Genomic DNA, 15103 nt, shown 5'->3' on the forward strand with positions numbered 1-15103 from the left:
TCTCTCTCTCTCTCTCTCTCTCTCTCTCTCTCTCTCTCTCTCTTGCTCTCTATCCCCATCACTTTGGACACATGTATCCCGCCATTCTTGCACTTTCAAGGCAGTTCCGGAAGTCCTCTTGCATGGCTTTAGCTGCCTAGTCATGGGTACCTCAATGTCCTGACTAGCTCCAAACACTTATCTTTCAGTCTTTCTGACTTCAGAGGAATGGTCAGAAGTCACACAGTGTCAGATCTGGTAGACAGGAGGAATTATGACACACCATACCATAGAGTCTTGATGAATCTGTCTTTCTGTTGGACAGTGACAGCATTTATGTAATTTTTTTTAAAATCACACCTTCTAAAGACCTTTGCAAAAGAAGGCTTCTAGGCCTATTGCAGAGAATGCAAAATGGTGGGATGGGTGCGTTCAGATAGAAGAAGAGTGTTTTGAGGGGTAGTAATAGGAACGTGTCTTTCACATTATTATTGTAATAATTAAAAAGTTTAAACATTTGCTTTTTAATAGCTTGATGACCCCTGGGATGCCAATTTCAAAGTGAAAAACATCAAGTTTTATTCACCTGCTGCCAAAGTGACCTGGCTGGGAAGGGAAGATGGCTAAATTCTTCCAGATCTCAGCACATCAGGCAGGTGACCTGGAGTGGGCTCCTGCTTCCTAGAGGGTGCATGCAAGCTCTCTACAGGCCAGCTCTGCTGGAAACCCAAGATCTGCTATAAGCTATTATGTAGGGGTCTCAAAATGCAATTCCTAGTCAGCCAGCATCAGTAGCACCCGGAAATGCAACAGAAATGTAAATGATCAAGCTGCACCCCAGACCTCTGAATCAGAAATTCTGGCATTGCCTGCATCTCTGAGGTCCAGGGACCTGTGTTTAACAAGCCACTATTATATATTGTGACCTTTGTTACACTCATTTATAGAATTTTCAGATAAGATCAATTATTCTCATATAATGTTAAGACAAAAGGTTTTAGAAAAATCTGTACACACACATACACACACACACACAGTCAAAATGAGTGGAATGTCAGCATTCTTGCCAGCTGTAGGCTACATATTATTTTCTAATTTTCCTTCTGCTTATTTTATGGCAAATTTTTCCTTAATACCGTTTTTATCCTCCAAGTTGGAAGTTGCATAAAACTTTAAAAATACCAACAACTGCTTAGAAGAAAATTGAGTTATGTCAAATTCTTTTAAATTAACTTGCATTTTAAAGGCATAGCTCATTTCTTTTTAAAGTTACATTTCTTCTTAAAATTATGACTCAGCAGTAATGTGGACCACACTACAAAGAAACCTAATTTCTACCTAATCAAATTCAAAGTCATATTATTGTTCTGAGCACAGTGTCCAGAAAGAAGCAAAGCAGCATATCACAGTTAGTCACAGATGAAAGAAACTAGGCATTTGTTTAAACATGTTTACACTGGACAATGTGCTCTGTATGTGCCAAGTATTTAATTTGTGTTAGACCGAAACTTTGGCTACGGCTTCTGGAACCGTATTCCAATTTACACTGTGTTATAATGTGAGTTTTTCATACAGAAGACAACTACTTACTCTTCCTCCAAAAATGTGCAAAGAAAACACATCTGTGAAGTATGTACACTTTGTTAAACTAGACATGCTTGTATTGATAGTTTGATGTATCTCAGCTGATACATTTTTAAGATTTGTAGGTGATCTGTAATGATTTCATATAGAATGTTAACATTTACATGGCTTGCATTACCTGTATATCCAGGTGGACAGAGGCACACGTAACCACGCCCAACTTGCTGGCAGGTCCCGTTGTTGCGGCAAGGGCTTAAGAAACATTCATGGAAAACCTGCCAGTAAGAGAGAAGACACATATGAGAGACAAAGCACCCTGCTGCTGACAAGGTCACTGGAGCTATGTGGGTCTCTGCCTGACATACGTGCACACAAGCCATGTAGATTATTTTTGAGTGATGTTCGGGGGCACCCAAGTAGTGTTCCTAAATGCTGGATCCTTGCTAGAATCCATTTGAAATGTTTTAAAATATGCAAAGGACTGAGCTCCAACTCAGGCCAGCCAAACCAGAACCTATAGGAACAGACTCTATACATTGTTTGGTGGTTTGTTTTTTCAATTGGCAGGTGGGTTCTATTTTGCCTGAAGTTTGAGAGCCTTTGTTTTGCTTTAAACCTACCAATGTATTTCTGGCTGCAACAGGCTAAGCTTTAAATATGACTTATAAAACTCTAGGATTAGGTTTTACGAAGCTATAATAATTAGTATAGCCTCATTATCACTAAAACTACTGAAAGCCAAGGAATGCAGGACATTGAACAAGATGAATTCAGAGTAATGACAGAATTTACCAAAATAATCAGACTTAACAACTATTCTCTCTTAAGAGTGGAAAACAATTTGTTTAGTTATGTTCATGAGTTATATTCTTAGTTTTTAAAAACTCACATCTGATTCCCAAAAATGATTATTTTTTGGTGGCAAAAATATGTAAGTGATTTTCATGAAAGTTGAGTCATTTTTTCTATCATTCAGAAAAACCCACTGGCTAAGCCAAATACCCTTTTCTCAAATGATGGGCTATGTGTGTGGTATTAATTATTGAAGAATCAAAGGCATTTGTATTTATAATTCTTGAGCAGACATTGCTGGGAAAAAACCTCCCATTTTTTGTACTTGGAACATCTACTCTTGCAATTTATTTTGGGAAGTTCCTATGAGAAGTCACAAGTAAATACAACATTCATCGGTAGGACTTGTACACTTGACTAGAGTTGCAAACTCAGGAAAGAGTTCTCCTCTGTGTGACTAATTATTTTCCAAGTATTCCACCATAGAACATCTCATATGAAGAAAATGGACTTGCCTGGCTGCTAACTTCATACTTCGCTTGGATATGTCCAGGAGAGGCAAGGGGCACTACACTTTCCTCTGCTGCTGAGAAAGTTGAGCTAAAACCTAGTAAAATTAATAAAAATATTTTCGAGAAACATATCAGTGTATAGTAGATACTGCCAGTAATAAACCAGAAACGCTATGGTGAAGATCCTGGTTGCCAGAGTGAGTAAAGCCACATAGAGTTAGTCTTTGTAACGTAAACAGGAGCATAGAGAGATGGATGTCATATGTCATTTGATTTTAGGCTCTTATAAGACATTTGGAAGCTACCAAGTTCATTTCCAAAAGGGTTCTTGGAGTCATTGTCATCAAAAAGATCTTAAAAAAGCCATGTAACACGCAAATCCACTGAACAGAGTGATACTCAAAAGTCAAGTGACCGCAGATATAAGCAGAAATAAGCCTGAGTAGGAAATATTTAGGAAATGGAACTTATTGACCTACTTGAGCAATCTGTGATAGACCTGGCACCAGTGACAGTTGTAGTTCCATAAAAAGGACAAGACAGGCAGAAAGACTTCCCTGGGTTAGGCTGGTAATAGTCCTGAGGACATGGGTGACAGGGCATTAACCCAGAACGAGAGAACTCTCCCATTGGACAAGGGACTGCAAAGATAAAAACAAATCATTATTGTGTAAAAAGGAAAACACTACACTAAAAAGAGATGCCTTCATTTGTTTGTAAGAAAGTTTCTGAATTTCCATAGACTTACTACTCATACCATTTGATCATACAGATAAATATTTTGTTTCTCAGCTTTAACAACTCACATTCATCCAGTAAAGATTAGAATTGGCCATATCATAATGTATTCTGATTTTTCTACTTAACATTATATTGTAAGCATTTTCCAAATCATTCCACAGATCCCTGAAATGCATGAATGTAACAAATTCAAAAATATTCCATCCTTTTGATAGATTATAATTGATCTAATGTGTCCTCCACATTTATTTAGACTGTTTCCACTTGTTTTAGTCATTAATGTTGAAATGAAAATTTCTACTTAAATCTTTGTATACAGTACTGACTGTTTACTTTGCATATTTGCATTTGTATAGGTGAATTTGCATAGTTGAATAGTTGGATATAAAACTATGAAAAAAATAAAGTCATTGATCTATAACACCAAATGATGGGGTTGGCCAAAGAGCTTAGCAGATTAAAGCACCTGCAAGCAGGTGCAGGGGCTGGGGGTTCAATCCCCAGCCTGCTGTGCTGGTCCCATCACCCAGGGCACACTGAGACAGTAATTGAGACTGGGAGTGGTTGCTCTGGCCTGGAATCCCAGCACTTGGGAGGCTGTAAACAGGTGGATCACTATGGGTCTGATCTAGTAGTAAGACCCTGAATACCCTGTAGACCTTTCCCTAAAATACAGGAAAAAATAAATAAATAAAAACATAAAATAAAAATTTATAACACCAAATTATGTAAAATAAATAGGGGGCAGGGGATATGGCTCAGTAGAATTAGCGCTTGCCTGGCAAGTGCAAGGGCCTGAGTTCAATCCCTGGTTCTGCCAAAAAAGAAAAAAAAAAAGAAAAAAAAGAAATAGTTTCAATGTACAGAACTTTCAACAGCAATATAAGAAACTGCTCTTATTGGATGCTTGTCAGCACTGGTCATGATTATTTATATTTTCTTTTCAATTTGAAGGTAAAATAGAATTGCCTTATTATTTTATCTTGCATTTTGCTGTAAATGAAGGTGCTCTCTCTTTATATATTGTACATCGTTATTTTTTGTGCATACTTGCCTATTATTTATTGAGGTATTTTATAATTATTTGATATATTAAATATATACATTCTTTGACATAGAGGAAAATTTTTACTCCTTTGTGCATTAATTTTTAAATTATTTTTGTTAAACAGGTAATTAATTATCTTTCTATTTAATATTAATTAATACAAGGTAATAGATTTTTCTGTGATTTTCCCCTGTGAGACATACACTTTACTTCACGTGTTTCATTATTACTTGATGATAAGGATTTATCAAGAATAGTTTAAATTTCTTGTGAATTCTGTAATATAAGTCACCTTTTTCCTTATCTTCCTCATTGGACTATTTAGCATCAAGCTTAACTTTTAATTTTGTTCCCAATATTTTCTTGCTTTTTGCATTCATGTGTCTGGCAATGTAAAATAATTTTTAACCTTTGAATATCATTTCATGTTAGATGTATATTTTATTAAAAATCAGTTAAGTATTGTCATTTAATCAAATCTGAATTTTCTTCACCAATAATTGATACAACAGAAACCAAACAAAAACAGGCTCACACATAGCAGGAGCTATTTTTTCCCAACAATTTTTCATTGCGTTAGGCAAAGGGGGGTGAAGGGGAGAATTACCCATCTCTTAATCCTTCAGGTGAGGCTTTAGGCTATGAACCAAAGATAAATTTGGGTAGAATACATCCTTTCCTTGGGTAAACTGGTATCATTTGTGTGATCCCTAAAGCCACTATAATCTGAGAAAACTACTAAAACTATTGATATTCATCTGTACAAATGTAAGCATGGAAGATAGGACACAAAAAAGTAGCTACTGAAGATCTCAGCATACTTATCATTTGGGTTTGGACTCTTGATAAAGAAATTAGTTCAGCACAAACAATTATCAATATAGTTGAATTTAGAGGTGACCCTCCAGTTCAAGGGAGTAGGATCTATCATGAGATGATATCTCTTATTTATATACCAAACTAGAGAACAAAGGATGGCTTCAAGAAATTTAGATAAAAGTTCTTAAGAAAATAGCTAGTCAAGTATTTTGCAGAAGAAATTTTACATAGCCAATTTATAAGTCAGGGTGTGAAATAAGAGATAGAAGACAATATCATAGATATAAATACCAATTAAGAAAAATACTTCTTGTGGCTATATTTACTATACACATGGAATAATTTTATTTTATTTCATTTTATCTATCTATCTATCTATCTATCTATTTATTTATTTGTGGAACCAGGGATTGAACTCAGGCCCTTGGGATTGCCAGGCAAGCGCTTATTTCACTGAGCTATCTCTCCAGCCTCAATTAGCAAGAAATAATTTTAATTTGTATTTTTGTTTCATGAAGAACCAATTAATATACATTTTGATAAGAATTAGAGTTCTCTTTCGGGTTCTATTTGTACAAAAATAATTGTAAACTTGTTGAGTTTAAAGTGGGATTTCTAAATCTTAAATTTCCAAAAATAACTGCTTATTTGGAAAAAAAAATCCTTCCAAGCAACTAATTAAATTAGTTAACTAAGTGGCCGGGGAGATAACTCAGTAGAATAAGCACTTGCCTGGCAAGCGCAAGGTCCTGAGTTCAATACCTAGTACCACAAAAAAATTTAATTAAAAATATAAAAATTTATAAAGTAAGGATATAAACACTCCTGATTCATTATATGAAGCATAATACTTGTAATGAGTGCCTATGGAACACTAAAAAGACAAGTTGCATTAATAAAACTCACAGTGCTATAATAAATTAAACTGTACTTATTTTCAGCCCAATCTTAGTCTTCAAAAAGAAAAATGTTCATGCTCCTATAGTGTTACAAAATACTGAAAATTATACAAACAGATAATAGTGCTAAAATATTTAGATTAACAATAAGTCTATCAGCCTCTAAAAATAGCTAAGACATTATTATGATGTCTCTATTTTACTTTTTGGCACATGAAATGTAAAATATATTTGCATTTGAAAATGAGCTTAAGTTACACTCCAATGACAAGAGTTGTGAGCAGAAATATACTTTTGAAGAATCGCCAACTGGCATCCATACACTATAGACCGTCCCTGTTTTATGATGACTCAGGTTTCAGTGATGCAAAAGTGATAGGCATTCAGTAGAAGCCATACTTCAAATTTGGAATTCTGATCTTTTCCTGGGCACCCACCCATGGAAGACTCTTGGGAAGCCGGCAGCAGCAGTATACCACTCCTCCCCCTTAACCACATGCTCCTGAGAGTAAGCAACGCTTGGGTCTGTGTGGATCAGCTGATATTCAGCAGGAGGGTAGCCATAATAAGTGGATTTTCTTTTTACCTTAGGTTTACTCAAATGAAATCTGATTGTAAAGGAAGGAGCATCTGTATTCACACATACAATACACATATATACATGTATGTTTAAGTACATATAAATATGCAATACTATCTAGTAAATATTCAGTACTAAGCACATAAATGGAATTTATAGTTTCTGATGGGCTAAAGTCATGAGAAAAGAGAGGAGAAATTTCATGTAATATCAAAAATTCAGGCAGCCGGCCAAATGGATCAGCTGATTAAAGCGCCTACTTAGGCAGACAAAATAGCCAGGGTTGGGTCTCTGGGTGCCCTGCCGACCCCGACCCTGGGGCGTCCTGAGAAGACGATTGAGATTGGGTATTGTGGCACATGCCTGTAATCCCAGCTCTTGGGAGGCTGAACACAGGTGTATCACTACAAGTCCAATTTACATAGCAAGCCCCTGTAGACTCTGTACTAGAAAAAAAAAATATTCAGGTGCTTTTACCACTCAAGGGTGACAAATATATGAAATAACAGGACATATTCATTTATCTTACCACAGTGTCCATTCCACTGAGTATCAAAATATGTAATCTATCTAGAGTCTATACAAAAATAAATAAATAATGGATTTCTAAAGACAAAATGAGCATGAGTCAATTATACTCAAAATTAGTATGAGTCAATCACTCACTCATACTAAGTCTTTTTAAAATTTTATTCTGGAGGGGTAGGGTAAGAGGTGGTGCTATTCTGGTTCAAAAATAATCTTTCCTTCTCTGATGGGATAGGATAACAATGGAAATGATATGTCAGTTGTGAAATTTTATTATCTAGATTCAAATGATCTTTCAAAAACTGAAAAATTTCAGTCCTTTGTAGTCACAAATCAAAGAATATTTAATGACTTAAGAAGGAAGGAAAGGTAAAATATACTCTAGAGAAAATTTTATTTTACCATGGTACCATTATAACATTTTATTTTAAAATTATAATTGCTGCATTGATTATTAATATTATATGTTTCATATGTTAAAGAAATGCAAAAATGATAAAACTAAAAATAAGATAAACTGTACTACATGCCCATGAAAGCAAATTATTTCTTCATCTGAGACATGCATATTCATGATTAAGTCTTTGAATTTGAGGAGTCTGATTTTCTTCAATTTTTTATATGTTCTGTATATAAATTCTTTGTCTGAGGAACAATTGGTTAAATTTTTTTTCTCACTCTGAGTGTTACATAAGAGTAAATTAACACCAAAACAAAAAGAAAAAAGCTGGGGATGCTCCACAGTGGTAGAGCCCCTGAGTACCATGTATAAGGCCTTGAACTCAGTTCCTAGCACTGGAAAAAAGAATGGGCAGGACTGGGGAGACAGCTCAGCAGTCTAGGTGCCTGCCTGGCAAGCTCAAGGACCTGGGTTTGATCTCTGGTACCTCACATGTCATGCCGGCCAGGAACATAGTGAGACCATGTACCAAATAAATAAATAAAATAAATAAAATAAAATTAAGAAAAAACGAAAGAAGAAAGGGAAAAAAAAAAAGAAGTGGATTGAAGCCTAAGAAAAACTACACAAGGGGTCATTTTAGAACCCATTCATACTGAAATTTAAAGCAAATAGTGTTTATTCAGCGCTGCAGGAGAGTTTGAGGTTTGCTATTCCTGAGACTATTAGGAGAAATGAACCAGTTACCAGAATTTTAGAGACTTTCTGGGAATCAGAACTGCTTAATCATAAATTTGGTGTTAGACAATCCTCAAGGCTCATTTAGAAAGCTAAAAGAAAAAAATGTCAAATACGACCTTGCTTCTCTGTAAAAATCCTGGTTTCTTTTGTGGTCAAAGGAAACAAGAGTGGGGACGAGTAGAATTTTTTTTTTACTGGGGATTTTCCTTCCAAAATTAGATTGCATATTGACAAAATGAAAGAATCTCTAACAGATGTCATAAGAAGCTTTCTTTGACTTTAAGTTAAAAAAAAAATCTAAGGCTGCTCTTACACAAGGGGCATGACTCAAGAGAGTTACTGTTCAGTGTAGCACCGGGTTGATGGACACTATTCACCTTGTTCTTCAGGTCTCAAGCATTTACCTACCATGATCCAACTAGACTGAGCTAGCTGCAACAGATGGTTCTAAAAACCTATAATTCAGTGTGTTTTCCCTTCTTGCCATGACACTTAAGCCCATAAGGACTCTGTCTTACAAGAGGCAGTGCTGGACATCCCACAGCCAACCGCCGTACACACTGGACAGGCAGCTAGTGTGTGAGAACCTTCTAAGGTGCTCAGTCTCTCCTTGACATGGTTGCACGTGTGGCCAGAGTACAAAGAGAGTAAGAGGTGTGAGTATGCTTCTCTGGGTAGCTGAGAGAAGTGGGGAACCAGCTGGGTGGTTCTTAAAAGCATCACTCCTTCAATGAGGCAACAGACTTTTCATCTCTGAGAACCCAAGGATTGTAGATTTATTTACATCTTCACGAATTTTTGGATAATTATACTCAGTACGGATGTTAGAAACAATGGACAAGAGATCATTTCATTAATGAGGAAACTAAGTTACTAGTTCAGATACGTTTCTACCAACCTATGACGCCACATGTTTATCGCTGCTTGAGTCCTGAACATAAAAAATGTTGATGATATACATTTTTTTAAATCATCCTTTTGTTATGATTGTCCTGTCCTTTGAGATGCCCCAGGGGACTTCTCTCCTTTTAACCCAGCTCTACTGATTCTGCATAGCAGTGGTGAGGTTTTTGGAGTTTCTGGTAGCAGGCTGACCTTGACTGTCAATCCTGGTTGGCTTGTCACTTTACATTTTCACCTTTTGTTTTGTTTACATCTTCAAGAATTTTTGATCATTATACTCAGTAGGGATGTTAGAAATATTTAACAATTGGAATGCTCATCTTTCTATTTGTATTTATTTATATTGGTGCTTCTCAGCTTGCGGTTCCTGGACCAGCACAATCACCATTATCTGAAAACTGCTTAGAAATGCAAATTGTCACATTCCCCCCAGACTTACAGACTCACAGCTCTGGGTGTGGGACCCAGGCATCTGTCCTGCCAGCCCTCTGTCTCACTTTAGAGCCTGAATCAGTGTCTCCCAAGGTTTCTTGTCAGTTTAGAGTCCTTTAAGGGAATTTAAAACGAAAACCAACGCCCAGTTTCCACTGCAGACAATTTCAGAGTTTTGGAGAGTGGAAGCTGGGCTTCAGGATTTTAAAAAGTTGTATGAATGTGAAGATGACACTAATGTGCCAGCAGAGAGAATGTACACTTGTGGAAATTTTCACTTTGCAGGAATGAAATGGCAGAACCCACAGAAGAATTTATATGTAGAAGTCCAAGAAACAACAGACAAGATATCATTTCATTAATGAGAAAACTTAAGTTACTAGTTCAAATATATTTCTACCAACCTATGAAGCCACATGTTTATTACTTCTGAGTCCTGGGACCAAGCCTTATGTCTCTTTCATGTTCCTAATAGCATTAGCCAGTTTTTACACTCAAGTATTGACTAGGCGGAGAAAAAAGAACTCTTCAGAAACTTCTCTTTTTCATAGCTTTACAGAGAGTGGACATTCAGTTTCTCTACAAATCTTCCACTCCTTCATACACAGAGCATAATAGGTTTAAAAGAGTATCGGTGTCTAAAGTTTTGCTCACCTCCACAAGCAGAAATGTCCATGGCTCCTCTCCTAACTGTAGAAGTGGATTCTGGACATGAGAGGCAGTTCCGAGAACCAAACTCCGGCTGGTAAGTGCCCAGCGGGCACGATTCACAAGTCTCAAGGCCATTGGATGAGTAAGTGCCTTGTTTACACTGAGCTGAAAAGAAAAAATGGAATAGGATTAATAACAACATTAAACTAAGCACAATTAGCTCCGTGAAGGGTAAGGCTTTCTGTAATTCAATACAGGATAAGCACAAATATTGCAGAATCCCCTTGCTTCTGTGTACTATATATTAGATCTGTTTTCAGTTACTTCTCTTTGGCCCATAGAGGGTGTTCAATAAATCACTGTAGAATGAAGTTAGAAATGTACATTGGTGAAAGGTCTTGATATAAGAACAAACTTGGACACAAAATAAATCAATATTGTGCCCTGGCAATTTCTGTTTATGGAGAAATTTTCAACTCATATGTTGCTCTCTTGAGTGACAAACACAATCCCAAACTGAGGTTGTGGCACCTTTATAGCTCAATATGACAACTGGCTATATTGCCTCCCCCTCCTCCATACTATTTCATTTGGAAGCTGGCAGAGAGTTGAAAATAGAAGCAGTCATCAAGGTAGAAGCAAAGATGTTAAACTCATAACAATGGTCCAGGGGCCCATAGTAGAGAGGTGTAGGCCAAGTGCCCTGACGTCCAGGACACTACCCTTCCCTGTTGCCTTCATTCTCCAGATACCTTTCTTTTTCAACACTGCTAACAATTTTATGCATTTCCAACCACCTAGACATTCACACTTGCACTTGCAACAATGGTAAAGGGCCGCAATTTTAAAATTCTTTCTTTCTTTTTTTTTTTCTTTTTGGCAGAACCGGGGATTGAACTCAGGCTCTTGCGCTTGCCAGAGAAGTACTTATTCCACTGAGCCATCTCCCCAGCCCCCTATTTTGAAATTCTTTAGGTTGGCCATAGCTTCTGAAACATTAAGAAAGAAAATGTCTCCATCAGGAATTCTCTTTGAGAACAATAAAAATATTTTGGAAATATTGCATATTTCTGTGGTGTATGCACATGTGCCTGGAGCAATTTTGATCCCATTATATAAAACAGTATACTGACAAAAAGCAAGCTAATGTTTGCTAAGTGATGTGAAAGACTTTTCTACTAATTAATGTGAGAAAAAGTCAGGCTCACTGATGAATGTGGATCTGACATAGAGAAAGTGAGTATTTCCAAAAGAAACTGAGTACTTTCAAAAAAGTATTTCTAAAAAAGATATATTTTTTTTATATTGGGAGAAACATACAGGTAATATTTCCTAATTAAAACCATAAATAAATGAAAATGCCTTCAACTGTATTTGTATTTCATTCCATTTGACATTTAAACTTCTGAAAAATGACAGGGCTCAGAACATCCTTCCGCAAAATATGGTCCCTTGATATACTGGATATTTTAACCTGAAGAAATTGGAGAAAACTGCAGAAGCAGGAAGTTCTCTCTGATCTTTTCTTGCTTTTTTTCCTGGAACAAGCCATAAGATCTACCCGTGAGAGATTCCCACCCCCTACTTTACCTTCAGAGAAACATCCTTACACCTGATGGGAAGGGACACAGGAAAGAATCTAAGAAAAACACAGGCCTTGCTAAGCGCGCCATCATTGTCACCTCTGGGCCACATCCCCTCGTGCAGCCATCATTGGAAGCTATGCAATTCATTGAACTTCTCACACATGTATACAAGTTTCTTTCTTTTGGGGAGACTTCGTTCTGAAAGCTCCTCTGCCACATATGTCTTATATTGAATAAATTTGTATGCTATTTTCTTGCAAACCTGTATTCTTACAGTGGCCTCAGACATAAACCAAGTGATGAGTGAAGAAAAAAATCAGTCCTCTCCTGCAACTGGACACAAAATCCACGGTGTGAATGCCCCTACCTTTACATTCTGAGATACTCCTTGAATGGAGATACTCTGTGTGAGTCCCAGCAGGACAAAGTTTGCACTCCAATTGCCCTTCTTCATCTTGATAAGATCCCAGGCGGCAGCTTTCACAGACAGATCGCTCCAGAGAATAGTAGGTTCCCAAGGGACAGTTGACTGCAGAGAAACAAAGGGGAAGCAGTGAATAAAGCCCCACAACCATGGAACACCTTAAGGTTCCTTTTCCCCCTAAGATTTAAAAGTAGCAGAGCATGCTTCAAGTGTTTAATTTTATCACCAGAGGTTTGCTCCCAAGGTAAAACTTCGAAAAAGTACTCCTGAAAACCAACAACAGACCTTTTTTGAAATGAGAAGATGCACATTTTATTGGTCAAGCTTAGAACTTATATAATGAAGCTTTGAAATATGAGTAAAAGTTTTAATAAGCCATGGTCATTGACACAGTCAACAAAGAGAAAGCTTCTGGAAGAAAAGGATAAAGCAATGAATATTTAATTTGAAGCTTTGATGTATAAAGAAAGAAACACTTTCTTCACTATTTTCTCAATGATTCCCCTTATAAAATTGTTTCCCATCACAGTATTGCTTTTAGAGACAAAAGCAGGCAAATGCAGTGAGACAAAAAAATAGACATGCTCAACGAAGTCATCTTTCTAATTGCGTGTTATTGCTTGAGAAGGCAAATCTGAGGCATCCTCAGACATAAGGACTATTGTTAAAACCTTTTGGAGATTTGGTTTTTTTTTTTTTTTTTTTGTGGTACGGGGGATGAACTCAGGACCCTGTGCTTGTTAGGCAAGTGCTTATTCTACTGAGCTATCTCCCCAGCCCCTGGTTTTCTATTTGCTAAGCCCAGAAGGGCTTAGGAATTCTGAGGTCCAAGTTAAACTCAATGAAGAAGTTATCATCAGAGCTCTTACAGAAGAACATCTGAAATACTACCAAGGTGCTTCTGGGGTACTATAACGTGTGATTACTGCCTTACTTAGGAGGCATATTCCAATCTCTTTCTTTCAAAGTGTCACGTGATTAATTTTGAGTTGTGCCTGAGTCAAGACAGGGTTTATAAACACTTCAGGTGATTTTGACACAAGTAGTCTGAAGGTAATGCATAGACCAAGGCTATGCCTGATCTTTTGCACAAAGTGACTCAGAATGACAATTTTAATGTACTTGAGATGGGCTGGCTTTGTGACACTATGGAAAAACCATTAAGCTCTTGGAATGGTGGCAAGAACTGCTGGAGATTTTCTGGAGGACACACAAAAGCCAGCTCTACAGAGAGCTTAACCTAGACTCCTATCATGTGGTTCAGCTGAGTGGACAGATAGCAGAGAAGATTCTGTCAATTATAAATGATGTCATCTTTGGAAATAAGTTGGTGTTGGTGTAGACAGTGGCAGTCTAGATGAGGGGCTAAAAGTTAAGGTGGTAGGCGAAGGGAGAAAGGGGGGTGTTGCGGCTTAACCAGTTGAGGGTGTCCTTCTGCAAAACATGAAAATGCTTTTGGAAATAGAGATGATGGCTGCATAATATTGTGCATGTACATAATGCCACTAAATCAAACACTTTAAAATGGTTAAATTTATGTTTTGTGACTTGTGTCTCAATTAAAAATATGGTTAAGACTTTGAAATTTGCTGCTTCAGTGGGAATCCAGCTGGACCACTTTTGAATTTAGGGGTATGTTGTTAGCTTTCTGGGTTCAGTTTTCTCCTCAGTAGTATGGACTTAATAACCATGGAATGTCAGAGTTACAGAACAGTATTAAACATGAGAGCTGCTCATCTGGTATATAGATGTAGAAATATTCAGAAAATGCTAGCTGCTGTTACTGGAGCCACTGCTAAAAACTACGAAGCTTAAAGATCTAGAAGTAAAACTAAGATTTGAATCCTTATCTCATATAGTTTATTGTCCTCACCATGAAAGGTTCCTTAGTTTCTGAAGACTACATACCAAATTAAGTATGGTAGCACAACAAGGACAGAAAAACAGCAAAATCTGTTCCATTTTAACAGCTGTTCCTCTATACACAGTTGTAAAGTTCTATCCATCTAATTTGGCTCAAAAGGCAGGAAGTGTTTGCAAGCACAGGAAATGTCTTACCACACATGCGGCCCCGCAGCATAGAGCCTGGTCTACAAAAGAGGAAAGCCTTTTTTGTTTCCAAAGAATTGCTGTCAGCTACAAGCATTTCAGAGGCAAGCTGGAAGGAATACATTGGCTCTGTATTGAGGGTTCTTTTCAGTCGATTTGTAATAGTTTCCAATGTCTTAATGAGTCGCTGCTGATTTTCCAATTCAAGGGTATCATTTCTTTCATCCGGTAATGGCACACTAGCTGAGATGAAAACAAAACAAAATAAAACATAACACACACACATGGTGTTTGGAAAGGACATTGCAGTTAGTTTTTGCTAAAAAAAAGAAATGCTATCTTCAAAATATTTCAGGTACTATTAAATCAAATTAAAAAATTTAATCTGCTGACATATATACATCAGCAGATTATATATATATATGTGTATATATA

General features: G+C 36.9%; 1 protein-coding gene across 1 annotated transcript in view; it reads right to left on the reverse strand.

Moving 5' to 3' along the window:
• Svep1 (sushi, von Willebrand factor type A, EGF and pentraxin domain containing 1) overlaps positions 1 to 15103 on the reverse strand; it is a 217470-nt gene that overhangs the window by 106787 nt on the left and 95580 nt on the right. Inside the window, exons 16-22 of the mRNA XM_004638106.2 lie at positions 14678 to 14911; positions 12563 to 12724; positions 10613 to 10774; positions 3347 to 3508; positions 2871 to 2962; positions 1722 to 1838; positions 72 to 92 (exon numbers count right to left, since the gene is read on the reverse strand). Coding sequence (XP_004638163.1) covers positions 72 to 92; positions 1722 to 1838; positions 2871 to 2962; positions 3347 to 3508; positions 10613 to 10774; positions 12563 to 12724; positions 14678 to 14911 — 950 coding nt within the window. The remainder of the gene's footprint in view (positions 1 to 71; positions 93 to 1721; positions 1839 to 2870; positions 2963 to 3346; positions 3509 to 10612; positions 10775 to 12562; positions 12725 to 14677; positions 14912 to 15103) is intronic.

The sequence above is a fragment of the Octodon degus genome, unplaced genomic scaffold, assembly GCF_000260255.1.
Source record: "Octodon degus isolate 3935 unplaced genomic scaffold, OctDeg1.0 scaffold00094, whole genome shotgun sequence".
NCBI lineage: Eukaryota > Metazoa > Chordata > Mammalia > Rodentia > Octodontidae > Octodon > Octodon degus.